General features: G+C 40.9%; 1 protein-coding gene across 1 annotated transcript; it reads right to left on the bottom strand.

Annotated features, from left to right (window-relative positions):
- Positions 1-311: 311 nt before the first annotated feature.
- Positions 312-3,178, bottom strand: LOC145423180 (uncharacterized). Its single transcript, XM_080295389.1, has 4 exons — positions 3,027-3,178; positions 1,882-2,030; positions 1,008-1,172; positions 312-930 (listed from the first exon to the last, which is right to left on the bottom strand). Exons 2-4 carry the CDS (start codon positions 1,936-1,938, stop codon positions 763-765), a joined length of 390 nt encoding a protein of 129 aa, XP_080151515.1. The 5' UTR covers positions 1,939-2,030; positions 3,027-3,178; the 3' UTR covers positions 312-762.
- Between the last annotated feature and the right edge of the window lie 14,825 nt (positions 3,179-18,003).

The raw sequence follows: 18,003 nt of genomic DNA, 5'->3' as shown, positions 1-18,003 counted from the left end.
AAGAACCTTTCAAACAATGGTTCTTTGAAGAACCATTTCTTTCAGTGGTTCATTGAAGAACCTTTAAAGGTGCCCCAAAGAACCATCAAGAAATGGTTCTTTGGGGCACCTTTAATGGTTTTTCAAAGAACCTTTTTAAAAATGGTTCTTTAAAGAACCATTTTTAAAAAGGTCCTTCAAATGGTTCTTTAAAAGAACCATTTTAAAGAACCTTTTTTGAGTGGTTCTTTAAAAAAACCATTTTAAATCTTTCAAAATAAAATGCATCATAAATTGAATTTGAGTAGGGTAAAATAAATACGAGCACAGCATAGACATATATTAATGGTTTATTGTCATTTTGTAGTTACCAAAAGACAAAAAGGCATTTTAACCCTCAGCACAACATCACTACTAATACATGTCACATATTAGTGTTTTAAAAAGTAATAATTAAATATATTGGCTATACTATAAATAAATATATATATAAATACTATATCTACAGATAACACAACAAATAATACATGTATTGTTTAATTAATAAAACATCAGAAAGTGATAAAACACATTAGAAATAGCAATAGCTTCATAACAGACCAATAAATCAACACATTTTCATCAGCAGATATTTGCATGTTCAGTAAAAACATTTCAACAACAAGTTTATGATTAAAATGATCAATGAACTTCAGCCTTACGCTATGTAATGTACTTTTCATGTTGTACTCATGGTCCTTTGTTAGTCCAGTTTAGGACAATGTCTCTGACGTATGTTTCATATCAAATATATGTCATATCAAAACAAGCCCACACCTGCAGTTGTTTCAGTTTTTCACTGGTGTTTCCTGTCAGCTGGTCAACCTCACTCAGGCGGACATCCATATCAGCCAACCAAATGACAAGTTCCTCCCTTTGTGCTTCAAATCCCTCCCACTCTGAGACAAGGAGCTGAAAGAGAGAGAAAAGAGTCAATTATAAAGAAGAGAGAAAAGTGAAACCCTCCTCAGAAGGTCTGACTCGCATACCTGCAGTTGACCTGTGATGGACTCCAGTTTGGCGTTCACGTCATCCCTCGTCGATGCCAACAGCCGAGTCTGCAGGGTGCCCTGGAAGAGCTGAGTTAATGTTCGACTCCTCCTGGTCAGGCTCTCCAGCTGGATGACCCGAGGTCTCCCCTCTCGCCGCTGCCTCTGAACACACAAACACAAATTGCATCTGAAGCAGGAGGTGCAGATTTTTTTTGCTATTCTTTTCTAAATCCAGGCTAGATCACGTGGAGGTATTTGGAAAATTGTTTTGGCCAGTGGACGACTGTTGTCTTGCAGAAAGTCAAACCAAACATATGCGATACACAATCAATTCACAAGAACACATTGTAAAAAATAAGTCCAGTTCTTGCCTGATTTCAAGTGAAAGCTGCATCAAAACAGGGTAAAATGAGTGTTTGCAGCAAATGTGAGCACAAAGCCTCACTTTGTACAAGCCTGCTATTACAGTTCTCCTCTATGCAGACGACTTTCCTGTTTTCAAGGCACAACTTGGATCTGCTGTACGAATCTTATGGATACACACTAAATGAAATAATAGTGTGCATGACTCCAGATTCTGATCCCTCATCCTAATATGGTCCCAACATAGCAACAGCAATAATGCAAATGTTGAGGCTTCAAAATACAAAGTCCATAAACCAATGGCTGACATGGGTTTTATCATAAGGGTGATAAATATACAGATTTCAGTCTGTCTTAGAGATTTGATGTTCATTTACCTGCAGATGCACTATACGTACCTGCTCCATGGTTTTTCACAACATTTTGCATATCACTATTTAATACAGGAAGTACGTGAACTAAAACATGTCATCGTTCTTTGTGAGAGGACCATATTAATGAAACCAACCTCAATGACATCATAGGGATCCCTAAAGATGCTCCTGCTGCTTCTCTTCCTCCTCATCCAAAGCTTCCTTCTCCTTGTCCTCAACTTCCATCCAATTGTAATTCAATCTAATTGTGTTTCTGCCCCTCCTCTTCCTCATTTTGTTGGAGCTGTGAACACAGTTAATGTGAATCTGGATTAATTTGTGCAAACAAGAAAAATCTACAGCTTTTTGGTCAGAGGTGCTCTTGTGATTTAAGCCGGGTAGAGTAGATTTATGTGTTGATGCTACCTGCTTCAGCTCTGGCTGCTGAGTGATATTTACACCCTGGCTGGATTACAAACTTTAACCATGTGCTGAACTTTGGCCCAGCGTTGATACCTCTTGTTAGTATAACAACCTCTTCTTAGCTTGTATGTATGATGTATGATGGTGGATAAATTAAATATACAAAAAAATTTAACTATATTACAAAAGAACATCTATCTTGGAAACATCAAATGACCGGAGCATAACTTGTCAACTAGTCCGAAACTAAGTTATGCAGGAACAGTCAAAGACACACCTTCTCATGTTTGAAACCATTGTTTGAAAGGTTCTTTGTGGCACCAAAACAGGTTCTTCTATGGCATCAGTCTAAAGAACCACTTTCTATTCATTTCTATATAATTCGATTAGACAATGAAGAGTTATCTAATCTAATTATTCATTCAAAACTCTTATGCATAGCTGTATTTTATACAGCTCATACAGAATTCAAAGTACAGGTTCATGTGAGTATTTAATGTACGGCTCAGATCTACAGAATTTCAGAGTTTCTAGAGCAGACACAGAGCTCACAACAGGCTTCAGGCGCCATTTTAGTGACTTTAACAATATATTAAATTTTAATTTCGGTCTAGCTGACATTAGGTTATGTACGCAGCACGCAATTGAACCACATATTTTAGAAGCCAAAGGTTCAAATTAGCTGGGAGCACCTTCACTTAATTATAACAGTGGTTTTGTTAGGAAAACAGTTTCTGTATACCGGATACTAAATTGCGCTGACCTCAACGGCTAACGTATCTAGCTAATCGCTACTGTTAGCACAACATTAACAGCAAGCTACAATGACGAGTAACAAAAACAAAACAGTAATAAGGTTTTAATGGAAATGTTTTACCTTTTCTAACAGTCCCAGAATCCACAGCTTCAAAGTCCAGCAGGTACTGAAGACTGTTATCCGTTTCGCTGTCACCGTCCGTGAGTTTTTTTCCCCGAAAGGTCAAGGCCCGCCGCTCGCACACTCTGTCTGCGCATGCGCATCCCAACGACTGACCCCCTCCGTTCGCTCCCGGGAGGTTATAGCATGACGTGTTCTGACGTCACTCTCTCTCCCTGTCATTTATTTGGCTCGAAACACATATTAACAAATTGCTCAGTGATGAACAACTACTCAGATCATTTACCTAAGCAGTGCTTTGTCAAAACGAAGTGTGTGTTCATTACACTGACATTCTGTTCTGCAATTGTTATTTACTTGTATCTTATAATTTGACTTTACATACTGCTGGGTGGTTTGTAAAGTTTACAATAACTAGTATTATCATTATGCTGTATTTTCAAAAATATATAATAATCTCAAAAGTAATGCCTTGGAGTAGAAAATAGTAATGCTTTATTAAAATTTAAAACTAAAGTACAGTACTTGAATGTGTGTATTGTGTCTACTGTTTGTTAACTCACCATATTCATAATGTGTTTGTGGGGTTAGGGGTGTGTGTGTGTGTGTGTGTGGGGGGGGGTTAGGGTCTTTAGGCTTTGGCCCCCACCCCTGCCACCAGTATATTTTTAAGCAAATATTTCTAACTTTTATTTGAATATTCAGTTTCCTACCATCTTCTCTTAAAGGGTAATTGCCAGGTAACCCGCCCTCTCCCTTCGCACACACATGCACACAAAGAAAACACACAGTATAATTCACAGCCTCATTATAGTGAATAAATATTTATGCCATTTACACCATCAAACTTAGATTGCTAAGGATGAAGAACCTTTTGTTCTTTAAAGAACCATTTGTTATAGCTGAAGAACCATCCACAAAATAAAAAGGTTCTTTGACGTATGATGGTTCTTTAAAGAACCATGAAGCCATCTGAAGAACCATTTAAGAACCATAATTTTTCTGAGTGTACCTGCTCAATCGTGTCTACACCCATCTGGACCAGCCGGCGAGCACTGTGAGGGTCATGTTTTTTGACTTTTCCAGTGCTTTCAACACCATCAGGCCGACCCTCCTGGGTGATAAGTTAGCAGCGATGCAGGTGGATGCTTCTCTGGTGTCCTGGATTGTTGATTACCTGACAGGAAGACCACAATATGTACGTCTCCCACAGTGTGTGTCTGACAAGGTGATCAGCAACACAGGGGCACCACAGGGGACTGTCCTCTCCCCCTTCCTCTTCACCCTCTACACCACAGACTTCAGCCACTGCACAGAGACATGCCATCTTCAGAAGTTCTCTGATGACTCTGCAGTGGTTGGATGCATCAGCAGGGATGATGAGACAGAGTACCGGGCTGTGGTCGACTCCTTTGTCACGTGGTGTGAGCAGAATCATCTGCAGCTCAACGTGGCAAAGACCAAGGAACTGATCGTGGACTTCAGGAAGACCAGGAAACACTTGACCCCTGTTTCAATCCAGGGGGTCAGTGTTGACATTGTGGAGGACTATAAATACCTTGGAGTACACATTGACAATAAACTGGACTGGGCTAAAAACACCACAGCACTTTACAGGAAGGGCCAGAGTCGTCTCTATTTTTTGAGGCGACTGAGGTCCTTCAACATCTGCCAGAAAATGCTGAGGATTTTCTATGAGTCTGTTGTGGCCAGTGCGATCCTCTATGCTGTTGCATGCTGGGGGAGCAGGCTGAGGGTCGCAGATGCCAACAGACTTAATAAACTAATCCGTAAGGCCAGCAATGTTGTGGGGATGGAGCTGGACTCCCTCAAGGTGGTGTCGGAGAGGCGGATGCTGTCCAAGATAAAGACAATGTTGGATAACACCTCCCACCCACTCCATGACATGCTGGTCAGTCACAGGAGCTCGTTCAGTGAGAGACTGAGATTACCGAAAAGCACCACTGAACGACACAGGAAATCATTCCTGCCTGTGGCCATCTCCCTGTACAACGCATCCACTTAACACACTGTTTGCTGCTACAACTACACATGTTTCTTTTCCAACTATTTATTTATGAGTGACTTATGTATGTATGTATGTATATATATGTATATATTGTACTATTCTTAGTTAGTGTATTGTCTGTCTTGTCTTAATGTTGGTTTAAAATGGAGCACTGTAACAAAAAATAATTTCCCCCAGGGATCAATAAAGTATTCTGATTCTGATTCTGATTCTGATATACGGCATTTAAATTTATCGTCCACCTGGGTCTGCTGCAGCTTTTCTGTCAGACCTACAGGAATTTTTAACTTCCACTATTAAAATGGGCATGGTTATCATTGTTGGAGATTTCAACATTCATGTGCATGACTCAACGAACAGTACCACTAAGGAGTTCCTGAGCATTATGGACTCTTTCAACTTTGTTCAGCATGTAGCAGAGGCTACTCATACGGCTGGGCACACTCTGGACTTGGTCTTCACCTATGGTGTTTCCCTTGAATTTAAATGAAGTTGTTTTTAGCGACCATAAGTCAGTCTCTTTTACTGTATCTGTTAATTCAGAATCAAGGTTCTATTAGGCGCAGGCGCTTTATTGACGACTCTATAATTTCTGAGTTTTCCTCTCTTTTTAATTTTAAAAGTTCCTCTAACGAGGTTGAGCTTCTAACTAATTATTTTAATGAACGCTGTCTTTGTCATGGTCTGACCAGCCCTGCTGGGCGACCTGATCATTTATGTTTGAGTTTATTTTGATGGAGCCGCAATTCCCCGGAGGCAGGTCCGCCGACCCAGAAGTAGCTCCATTTGGAGCTTCGGCACACCGCCAATTAATCAACATTCGCCAGCTGCCATGAATTATCCACCATCAGACCCTGATGTATTTAACGCGGTGACCAGGCTTCAGTCAGCGCTGGATCATTAGACTAAACTCGTTAGTAGTGTCTTGATCGTGTGCTCTTTCCAACTCGCTTTCGGATTGCTATTTACTCCTTTTTTTGTCTTTCGCACCAGGAGGTGGAGAGGAGAACACGGGAGCTGGGTGAATGGACCACGGGGGCCACGGCCAAGGGATTTCACTGGACTGTAATTGTTTCACTCTGTAAATAAATTCACTGTCTCATTGCAAGGAGATCTGCGCTCGATTCCGCTTCTTCCACACACCACGACAGTCTTGCCATTCTAATTCAGGTTGCTCCTTTCAAAACCAGTTATTGCTCTGTTAGTTCCCGCACACCATGGTTAAATAATCAGACTCGTGGTCTTCAACGCTCCTATCGAAAAGCAGAGCGTCTGTGGAAGTCCCCTGGTCTGATTGTCCATCATGAGCACTTTAAAGAACTACTTTACCTATATAATGAGTCAGTCAAAGAGGCCAGATCCTCTTACTTCAATAATCTTGTAAATCGTCATAAAAATAATTCAAGAATTTTATTTGATACCATCAAGAGTATTGTTTCTCCTCCAACCCAGCACGCTCGGTTACTTTCCAAGTTCCAAGTTCCAAGTTCAACTTTATTGTCACTTCAACCATATACAGTTTAAAAATACACAGTGAGGCGAAACAACGTTCCTCCAGGAACCAAGGTGCTACAAGACAAGTTAGTGCAAAAAAAAATAATAATATATAATATATCTAGTAATAATATTGTGCAAAAGAGCATTTACCGGTTGGTGTGTGCGATGGTTTGGTGGTGTAGGTCAGTGTGTTTGCGCTTTGTGTTGGTTAGTCAGTCCAGTCTCAATGTTTTGAGGTATTTGAGTTAAGCTGAGTGATAATGTTAGTGTATGTGTGTGTGTGCGTGTTTATCAGTCAGTCCCTTTTTGCTGAGGAGACGGATGGCTTGTGGAAAAAAGCTGTTGCACAGTCTGGATGTGCGTGCCCGAATGCTTCGGTACCTTTTTCCAGATGGCAGGAGTGTAAAGAGTGTGTGAGAGGGGTGTGTCCGATCAGCCACAATGCTGGTGGCTTTGCGAATGCAGCGTGTGGTGTAGATGTCCTCAATAGAGGGTAGAGAAACCCCGATGATCTTCTCTGCTGTTCCCACTATCCGCTGTAGGGTCTTGCGGTCTGATATGGCACAGCTCCCAAACCAGACAGTGATGCAGCCGCTCAGGATGCTCTCAATAGTTCCTCTATAGAAGGTGGTCAGGATCGGTGGTGGAAGCCGGGCCTTTCTCAGTCTTCTCAGAAAGAAGAGACGCTGTTGGGCTTTCTTGTGCAGGGAGCTGGTGTTGAGGGACCAGCCGAGGTCCTTCTCCAGGTGTACACCCAGGAATTTGGTGCTGTCAACGATCTCCACAGAGGAGCCGTTGATGCTCAGCGGTGAGTGGTCGCCTCGTGTCCTCCTAAGGTCAACAACCATCTCTTTTGTCTTGTCAACATTCAGAGACAGGTTGTTGTCCTTACACCAGTCCGTTAGTCTCTGCACTTCCTCTCTGTACGCTGACTCGTCGTTCTTGCTAATGAGACCCACCACGGTCGTGTCATCAGCGAATTTAATGATGTGATTTGAACTGTGTGTTGCTACACAGTCATGAGTCAGCAGTGTGAACAGCAGAGGACTGAGCACACAGCCTTGTGGGGCCCCAGTGCTCAGTGTGGTGGTGCTGGAGGTGCAGTTCCCGATCCGTACTGACTGAGGCCTTCCGGTCAGAAAGTCCAGGATCCAGTTGCAGAGGGAGGTGTTCAGGCCTAACAGGCTCAGCTTTCCGATCAGTTGTTGGGGGATGATCGTGTTAAATGCTGAGCTGAAATCTATGTACAGCATTCGGACGTGTGAGTCCTTCTTGTCCAAGTGTGTCAGGGCAAGATGGAGTGCAGTGGAGATGGCGTCGTCCGTTGAGCGGTTATGGCAGTATGCAAATTGCATTGGGTCCAGTGAGGGGGGCAGCAGGGTCTTGATGTGTCTCATGACGAGCCGTTCGAAGCACTTCATGATGGTGGGTGTAAGTGCGATAGGGCGGTAGTCATTGAGACAGGACACAGAAGACTTCTTGGGCACGGGGACGATGGTGGTGGCCTTGAAGCACGTGGGGACAACGGCACTGCTCAGAGAGATGTTGAAGATGTCGGTGAGAACATTTGCCAGCTGATCAGCACATTCTCTGAGCACTCTGCCTGGGATGTTGTCTGGTCCAGCAGCTTTACGTGGATTGACTCTGCGTAGAGTTTCTGATGAAGATTGTAATACTTTCCTCAATTACTTTGTAAATAAGGTGATGGACTTGAGATCCAAAATTTCCTCAAGTGCCTCCCCTTATGAAGATACCCCTTGCTGTCTTGGATCATTTACCTCATTTTCTCCAATCACACTTAATGACTTAATTATAGTTTTAGGTAAAATGAAATCCTCATCATGCTCTGTAGATATATTACCTTCCTCTGTCCTGTCCGGGTCTATCACCAGCATTGGTCCCACACTACTATCCATCATTAATAGTTCACCGAGGCAAGGCTGTGTCCCGTCCTATTTTAAACATGCTGAGGTAACCCCTCTGTTAAAAAAAACAGAATCTTGATCCTAGCTCCACTAGTAATTATCGACCTATTTCAAAATTGCCATTTTTAAGTAAATTACTTGAAAGAATTGTTGAAAATCAGTTCAGGTCTCTGTTATGACATTACACATTCTTGACCCTTTTCAGTCTGGCTTTCAAAAGCAGCACTCTACAGAGACCGCTCTCTTAAGGGTCTATAATGATCTACTAATGGCATCTGATGCAGGGAACTGTTCTGTGATCATTTTGCTTGATCTTAGCGCAGCCTTTGACACCATCAACCACAAAATCCTACTTAACAGGCTCAAGGTTTTGGCTGGTATATCTGGCTCTGCCCTAGACTGGTTTTCTTCCTACTTATCAGATAGGACCTTTTCTGTTAGGACTGACAGGTTCACCTCTGACATTGCTGCCCTGACCTGTGGTGTCCCACAGGGTTCAGTTTTTGGTCCATTATTATTTTCTTTTTATATGCTTCCTTTAGCTGGTATCATTTAATCTTTTAGCGACCTGTCTTATCATTTTTATGCTGATGACATTCAGCTCCATATGTCCTTTAAGCCTCATCAGCTGGATAGGCTGTCCACCCTAGTCCAGTGCTTAACCGAGGTTTCTGATTGGCTTTCAAGCAACTACCTCGTTCTAAATACTAACAAGATCGAGACCATGATCATAGCTCCTCCTGAGCTACATTCTAAAATCAGTCAGGTTCTTGCCTCTTTCTGTCCATCTGTCAAGTCAAATATTCGAAATCTTGGAGTAATATTTGACTCTTCTCTGGGCCTTGACTCTCATGTAAAATCTTTGTCTCGTTCCTGTTTCTATCATTTAAGAAACATATCTAAACTGGTTTCCTCAGCTGAACTGGAAAAACTCATTCATGCATTTGTGTCATCACACTTAGATTACTGTAATTCCCTGTTTACTAGCTTGGATAAATCATCGCACTCTCGCCTCCAGACAATACAAAACGCAGCAGCCAGACTACTAACTCGTTCTACCAAGCGTGTTCACATTACTCCCATCTTATATTCTTTACATTGGCTCCCAATAGAGTTTAGAATTCACTTTAAAATTCTTGTTTTAACATACAGAGCACTAAATGGCTCCAGATTATTTATTCAAGCTTCTTATAAAATACACTGCTGCTCGTCATCTCCACTCACAGACTCAGTGTCTGTTGGTTGTTCCCCGTACATGACTGAAGACAAAAGGGGGCGGAGCCTTTCAGTCTGTTGCACCAAGGCTGTGGAACAGTCTACCACTACAATTACGTTTGCTTGACTCTGTGGATTCTTTTAAAAAGCAGTTAAAAACTTTTCTGTTCAAACAAGCCTTTTGTTGATCTATATATTTTATATTTTTTACATTATTTACATTTTATCTTTTACATTGTGTATAATGTCTATTGATTGTATTGTTTATTTTAATATTTGTGTACAGCGCTTTGTGACTGTTTGTTTGTGAAAAGCGCTTAATAAATAAAGTTTACTTACTTTTTACTTACTTACTATATCCCACAGGTTCACTTCCATTGTAGATGAGAAGGTTACTGCCCTGTGCTTTGGGTTGTTGTAAAGGTCCTGCCTGTTGTTTGCATTTATAGTACATCTGGAAAATATTCACAAGGCATCCCCTGTTACACATTTTGTCAGCCTTGTTCCAAATTGATTACATTTACTTTTCACTTTACAAGTCTAAGCACAATATCCATTAAAGACAAAGTGAAACATGTCTGAACAAATTTATTAAAACTAAAGCCCCAAAATATAACATGTACATAATTATTCCGAGACTTTGCTGAATATGTTTTTGAAGCACCTGTGGCAGCCTCAAGTCGTTGTGAGTGTGATGCTACAAGCTTAGCACAGCTATCTTTGGGCACTTCTCTCCTTCTTCTTTGCAGAACCTCTCAAGCTCCATCAGGTTGGATGGAGTCACCAGGTGGGGACTCTATTGTCCCACCCTACTGTGCTACTGGCATACTTACACACTCACACGAGCAACGATAGAATCCAAGTGGTGTTCTCTTATTGCACCTGCCAAACACAGAAGTCCAATAACATGTGTTTGGTCCAATAATTTGTTTTGAACAAACCACATTTGTCGAAGCAGAGTCTGTGGACAAGGGTGGTGATTCACCCACAGGGTCAGAACATTGTGCCATCAGAAACTGAATCTGAATAAGTTAAATTCGAATTTGAATTGCTTGAATTGAATCTGAATTGCAACTTGAATAAATGCTTTTAAAAACTGAATATGAATTAGCCTAATTTGAAATTCAATTTATTGGTTTGAAAATGATCATCACTAAACTGAAATTGAATTTTATATTTTGAAAATGAATTCATTTGCTTTGAAACTGTATTTCAATGACAACTTGAATTCTAGTAGAATTCCTCTCAGAGCTCTGTATGCTTGCCTACAGTAGGTAAACATGCAAAACGGTGTCCAAACCTCTGTATTTTAGCTTTATTTATGTCTTACACAGCATCCCAACTCTTTAGCTAACTTAATAACTTTAGCTAAAGTGAATAGTTAGTCTAATTCATTAGTGCAGCATTACTGGATCACCTCTTTTTGAAGTGATATTATATTAAAGCTTTATGAAGTGTGTCTGTACAGGACATTTTCATATGTTCTGTTTGTCTCAATGCATTCTCAACCATACAGGTAAAGAAATCCCAAAAGGTTGATTCTGTTCATCTGTGCTGTTTATAAGGTTTCCAATCTTATAAACAGTACATTTGCATAATGACAGAAACTAGCACCCCTGAATGAACAATGGGCTGGGAGGTCTAAGGTCATTAATATGCAAATTGTCATGACCAGTGATCAGTGTCCATGAGTACCATTGACAGAGAGTTGGGGAATGGCTGCAATCACAGAATTGTAAGATCTCATTTCAGAGATCGTCTTTCCCTCTTGACTTCACGCTCAAACCAGCGTTCCTCCCTGTCCAGGATGTGTACATCCTCATCATCGAAAGTGTGAATAGACTGCAGAGTCCTGGCCCGAAGAAGTCACTTGGATGAGTAACGAAAATGTCCAGATGAACGGAACCAAGTGTATGTGATGTGATCCTGTGTATCACTGGCTGCCCTTCATGTCCACAGTTTGCTTCAGTCTCCACTGTTGTTCTTAAAAGAGATTTCATATATAAGAAAACTGTTTCTGTCTTCAAAACTTAAAACTTTTTTTGTGTGTAATTTTTTACTGCCACACTGTAACTGCTAATACACTCAGACGTACATGTCAAGTTCAGTTTTACGAGTTAGATGTTCTGAGTTAACACCAGAAAATCAGATAGCAGTGTCAAAACCATGCCAGCAATAGCACCTATAATTATACATGCCCTTAGCCTGTTGGCCTTTTCTGCCACGCTTTAATCACAGATCGTCTGTGCCGATTTAAATTAGGTTGTTTTTTTGCCTCAGAAATTACTAGAATGAACATCATCATTATCCCATTTCACCTCTAAATCACTTTCTCTCCCCCTGACCGCACTCAAAACAGCTGCAGCCTCTGGAAAGTGGTAAAACAGTACTTAGGTTTTAAATTAGTGGCTTTACTGAAGGAATGAGTTAGTGTTATTCTAACAAACAGCCAGGCCAGAACTTTCAGAGGGTCGACGATGTGGAGATGATCTTTTATTTTACAGTAAGTATATGAGAAACAAATGTTGTTCTGTGCATTGACTTAACATTAAATTGTAAAGTGCGAGCACCAGCTAGTGTTTCAGTTTCACTTGTTAAAGACAGATAAAGAAAGACAATGTTTTTGCAGAATGATTTTAAATGCTGGAGCTGTTTCATCCCTGTTAACAATTTTATTTAATTTCTTCCAGCTGAGCAGATCCGTGGGTTCAGCTTTGCAACAAGATGAAAATCAAACAAACTCAGTCTCCACATTAATGTCTGAGTGTTTTTAATTCTGTAACCCTGGCAAGAATTAAAATGTAGAACAAGATCCATCCATCCATTCGCTTCCGCTTATCCTTTTCAGGGTCGCGGGGGGCGCTGGAGCCTATCCCAGCTGTCATAGGGCGAAAGGCGGGGTACACCCTGGACAGGTCGCCAGTCTGTCGCAGGGCCAACACACAGGGACAGACAACCATTCACACTCACATTCACTCGCACATTCACACCTAGTGGCAATTTGGATTATCCAATTAACCTATCCCCACAAGCTGCATGTCTTTGGACGGTGGGAGGAAGCCGGAGTACCCGGAGAGAACCCACGCAAACACGGGGAGAACATGCAAACTCCACACAGAAAGACCCCGGCCTGATGGTGGAATTGAACTCAGGACCTTCTTGCTGTGCGGCAACAGTGCTAACCACCATGCCACCGTGCTGCCACTGTGCTGTAGAACAAGATCTGTTTTGTAAAAGATTCTGTAAATTATTTTTTTTTTTAAATCATCTTTTCCCACTTCTTGTCTAAATCACTTACTCTGTGAAAAAAGCCACAGCGGAAAATGCTGGACTTTGACTTTTAATTGGAGGTTTGCATGTTTTCACAGCGCTCAGTGCCGTTCAGATCTGTCCATAAATGTGGACCTTGTATTTGGGTGAAGACAGCAACAATGTGTTTGTTGAATAATGACGACAGAAAAGCAACAGGAAAAATACCCCAAATAAATCAAATGTGTAGCGTTATCCCCTGTAAAGAGGAGCTGAAAGTAGCTTCTTTCTGTTTGTTTCCTAAAGCAAAGCTTGAACATTTGTTTTCATGAAACCATGTTTGAGAGATGCAAGGCTCAATCAGAACTTTTCTAACACATCTCCAACACTCTGTCACTGGTTTGTGGTCACCCCTTTTCTAATGATGTTTTCATCAAGCTTGGGCTCCATTGACCATAACAAGGTTAAGTCTTTATACCTGCCCATAGCTGTCTAATCCAATATGTCAACTCTGAAAACAAAGCTGCTGGTTGTGCCCTATGCCTTTTCTTGCACCCAAAATGGTTGTAACATTTATTTATGTGGAAAGACAGGAAGACTCTATCAGGACAAATGCATGTTTGGCTGCATGAAGCTGTTTCGAGCCAGGCCATCCGTGATGCTATTTGAATGAAACAGAGAAGAAACTCACTGAGCTGTTGTTAATCCGATTCACTGGAGCCAAGTGAGAACAGTAAAGTTTTACGGTGAACTGAGTTTGCATCATTTTAGATCTAGTCATATTTTTACACAGAGGTAATCCTAGAGTGAAAATGACATTGTCTACCAAATCTCCAACCATTATGATAGATTATGAGTTTCTACTAGAAGAGTTTGTTATGATATCATTCTGTCTCATTGATCTGGCTTGCAGATCAGAAAAAAACACATCCTGTGACAGTGTTGGTGGCAGATCATTATGTGACCTGTAAATTTGACCTGATCTGATGATTGCATTATTACTTAATAGGACCTGGGTCTTCGGACCCAGGGTTCTTGAGTAGTTTATGGACTTGTGTTTATGTGCTGCTCTGTCTTAGTCTGGCGGTCCCAGCTGGGTGTGTTTGTCTGGTGCTGCTGTCCCTCGTTTCCATGTTTGTGTGTATAGGTGTGTGTGAGTGTTCGAAGGACCAGTTTACAGGCACCTTTAGGCCTGGTGGGTGGTCACACCTGAAGCGGATGATGACACACACCTGCTGCTGATCAGCCTCGTCTGGAGGGAGTTACTTTAGAGAGTGGCTGAGCTCCCATAAAAGTGGGATCGTTGTGCATCTTCCTGTTAGTTTCCCCGCAAGCCAGTAAGTGTGAGCCTGCCACAGCTGTGGAGTTTACTGATGGCTGCGTCTGTGTTTTCTCACGAGGATTGCGGGAACAAGAGTGCAGTGAGCTTGAGGAGCAGAGTCACGGAGCACTGGCACTGGAGCGGGAAGTTGTTGTTGGATTATTAGTTACTGCACTGTAAATAAACGCACTGTCTACATCAAAGAGTCCTGCGTTTTGGGTTCTATTTCCCCATACCCCACGGTCTGCCATCGCTGTCCATGGCATTAGTGGATTAATTTATGAGAAGAACCTTCCACATCCATCTGCCTTTTTTGTGACTGTAGCATCATGAGTAAAGAGTAAATGTGGCCTTTTGTTCTTTCGAAACAGCCCCTTCCCAGAGATCCAGTTAGCAAGACACACAGTGCTTAGCTCATTTTAAGTTAGCGGTTAAAAGTGATGGAGATGGTCTTGTTACAGTTCTTAGCATACAACAGGCATCCCATGGAGCAGGGTGCTACTTATTTTATCATCACAGATGCTCACTGTGCTTTAATTAATGATCATGGTAAACCACAAATGACTAGAAGCAACATTATAATTGTCACTTCACAAGTAAATCATTTCTCTTCTCCCTGAAAACAACTGCAACCCAAAGCAGTGGCTCACTAAGTGGACTGCGGTACAGTGGATAGTACTTAACTTGTAGATGAGTGGCTTTGCTGTAGGACTGAAGATGTTTTTCACTGCTTCATGAGACATATCCTGCAGATTCCTTAAAGCTGCTGTGGCTTCACAGTTGCAAGTGTAACGCTCTGTGAATGGAGAAACAAGTGCAAATATCCAATTATTGCATGAAGAGTGGGTCTTGAACTCTAAAGAGTGTGAGGTGTGCTAAAAGCTCAGTGCAGTGAACAGTGTTGTTTTTTACAGTTTTTCGTGGTTGAAAGAGTGAAGCTTCTGCTGCTTGCTAACCCTCACCGGAGCTATGGATAGAAACTAAAATATGTGAGTGCAGATACAATTAGCTGAAATTTGTGTCCTTCAATGGAGTTCATCTTTAGGGACAGTTTGAGAAGCAAACACAGAAGAAGGAGCACATTTGAGAATGTTTTTAAGGTACAGAGATGAACAAAAGACTAGGCCACAGGTATAGCCAATCACAACACCTGTGTGTCCCGTCAAATCTACACATTCAACTCTTTATTATTATCACTGTCTCAAAAAGTTTTGTGTTCTTTATACAGTCATCTTACTGCCAGAAAACCACAACTCGTAATATACCTGTTACTGTAATATGCAGCCAAGAGAAGTGCTCTGTTATAATTGCATCAAACTCAGTTTAGATAGGAAAATGTGTCAGGCTCTGATTCTGCTTCAGTGTCATTCAACCATTGATAGGACAGATTCAACAGAAAACTGTATACGTATGTAGAATAAATAGTAAAATCATTTAAAAAAAGCAAAGTACTGAATAAAATAAAAATAATGAACCTTAACAACTAAATATATAATAGTCCACAATGTGTGGCAGCGAATAGCAGCAGCTTAGTGCTCCGTGCACAAACACACACACACACACACACACACACACACACACACACACACACACACACACACACACACACACACACACACAGTGAGACATGTTACGGAGGCGTAAGCTGTTTGATACTGAGAGTTAGCATGAACAGATCGGGCATTAAAATGTTAAGGCTGAGCTCCTATCAGCTGGAGAAATTAGGGAATTGGAGGTTTGAACTCAAATCAATAAACGTGGAAACCAAGGGAAAGATCTGGCCTGATTGTTTCTTTTATATTTACATAGTTTGCTATCAAGATCAAAGTTGGTCTCGCTTAGCCATCCATTCCTTATCATTCTCAGGCCATCCCAATCCTTATCACCCCCTCCTCCCCATTACACTCGGCCTGTGTTTGAGTGTGTCACAGGCTGATAGCATTGACTTCAGGAATCACTCCATCTCATTCAGCAGTTCCCACAGGCTCACCACAAAAGAAAAAAAAACATACACACTTTACACTGACCACAAAAGAAAAAAATAGACTTCACTCACACCACGAAAAGAAAAAAGCCAACTCTTTATCTTCCCTAGCTGAGCCAAACAATCCAAAGTTTGACTTGTTTCACCACCACCTCCCTTTAGTTTGTTTCTCGGGTACAGTGTAGTCCTGGTCTGCCTCTTTCTTTTGTTCAGAAACACATCTTTGATGGGCATATTTGATTGCTGCCGGAAGTGAACACAAGGCAGAAAAATGTGGGGAGTTTACAGAGAGCTGTTGTTAGCACAGTATAATAGAGAAAAATGGGAGAAAAACGATAAGTGGAAATGTACAGACTAAACAGGCCTAGAGTGTGTTGGTGAAACAAAGCTGGAATACGTGAAACATTGCACAGTCTCACTGCTTCTGTTTGCACAAGTACGTGTGAAAGCTATCACAGAGGATTTTCTACCAGCGCATTAAAAAGATTTAAAGGACTAAAAAGTTTGAAAGTGTGTGTCAAACATTCAAGATTTATTTCCAAGTTTGTTTGTGCTGATATAGTGAAAAAATCAAGGTTTAAAAAAAGTGTTACCAGTGTTTTTTTAATCTACTAAAAACTCCAAGAGCCAAATTCATTGTTAGCCTGCGACGACTGTTCACACACTGAAAGCATTTTGCTTTCAGTGTGTGAACAGTTGTAGGTAAATTAATTTTGGCTTAGGGTTAATGTTCTCTGCTTTTGCAGGGCCCACCATATGTGCTACAGAGGCATCAACCTGACAACAAAGTAGCTCAGTTTTAATTTGTTTGTTTAAAACTATTCTAAACTGAAGCAAACAACAAAGAAAAATCAAACCTAAGTTTAAAATGAAAGAAAGCCTACATGAGGTGTGACCTATAGGTGACATGAGAAAAGATTGGCCTTTAAAGTTATGCAATCGCTTTACCCTAAATAATTACCTAGATATCAATTTAGCCTAATACCACCATCAGCTAACTAGTGCTTTGCATCAGTTAAAGCTTCAGCTGCCCTTATCCCATGCAGTTGTACCATTTTTAAAATTATCTTTGTGTTCAGACTCAACATCAAGCAGAGATAGTTGTGCCTTTTGCTTTAAATGGAGTAGACTGTACTGCTTATTTGGAAAATAAAATTTATATAAATGGCCAAATTGACTGGTCATTACTTTGGATGAATGGAGGATATGATCTTTAATTTGTAAAGAATTACCACAGGAATGCTTTACTTTGAAAATGTAAAAACAGGCTGATAGGTCAGTCTGAATAAATGAATGTGAGGGAAGCCAAAAACATGCAGCTCACAACAATGCAGAGTGGGGTTTCAAAGAATTCCAGTACTGACTCAAAGAATTCTGACTCGTAATTTTAAAGGTTCTTCTTTCTTAAAATAGTTCAGACTTGCTGGGTGTGCAGTGTCAGCAGGCTGTGAAATATGACTCATAGTCAGATTGTTTACTGCAAGCTTGACAGCCTTCATATTTTACTAGATAGCCCACTTTTTAATAAAGACCAAGTGCCCTGTAATGTAAATGCAGTCTTTCATTTACACCACAGACACTATGGTATGTAGGTATTTTATTATCTTACAGTCAGTGGTTCATGTTTATAAGTTTAGACTGCTTCTTTCTGTTTGTGACAAACAGTGGTAAAAAAAATGAAAATGAAATGAATGGGTCCTCCATTATTTTTATCTGATTATGTTGAATCATGCATCAGTATTTTATCTTTAGTCTTT

The sequence above is a fragment of the Astatotilapia calliptera genome, chromosome 20, assembly GCF_964374335.1.
Source record: "Astatotilapia calliptera chromosome 20, fAstCal68.1, whole genome shotgun sequence".
In the NCBI taxonomy this organism is placed as follows: domain Eukaryota; kingdom Metazoa; phylum Chordata; class Actinopteri; order Cichliformes; family Cichlidae; genus Astatotilapia; species Astatotilapia calliptera.
Note: the sequence above shows the minus strand (reverse complement) of the source record. Positions and strands in the feature narration are given on the sequence as shown.

Coding starts and splice junctions, on each gene's coding strand:
- LOC145423180 (XM_080295389.1), bottom strand. CDS start 1,938: ATGAGGAGGAAGAGAAGCAGCAGGAGCATCTTTAGGGATCCCTATGAT. Junction 1,173..1,881: donor ATCCCTATGATGTCATTGAG/GTTGGTTTCATT, acceptor TTGTGTGTTCAG/AGGCAGCGGCGAGAGGGGAG. Junction 931..1,007: donor CCATCACAGGTCAACTGCAG/GTATGCGAGTCA, acceptor TCTCTCTTTCAG/CTCCTTGTCTCAGAGTGGGA.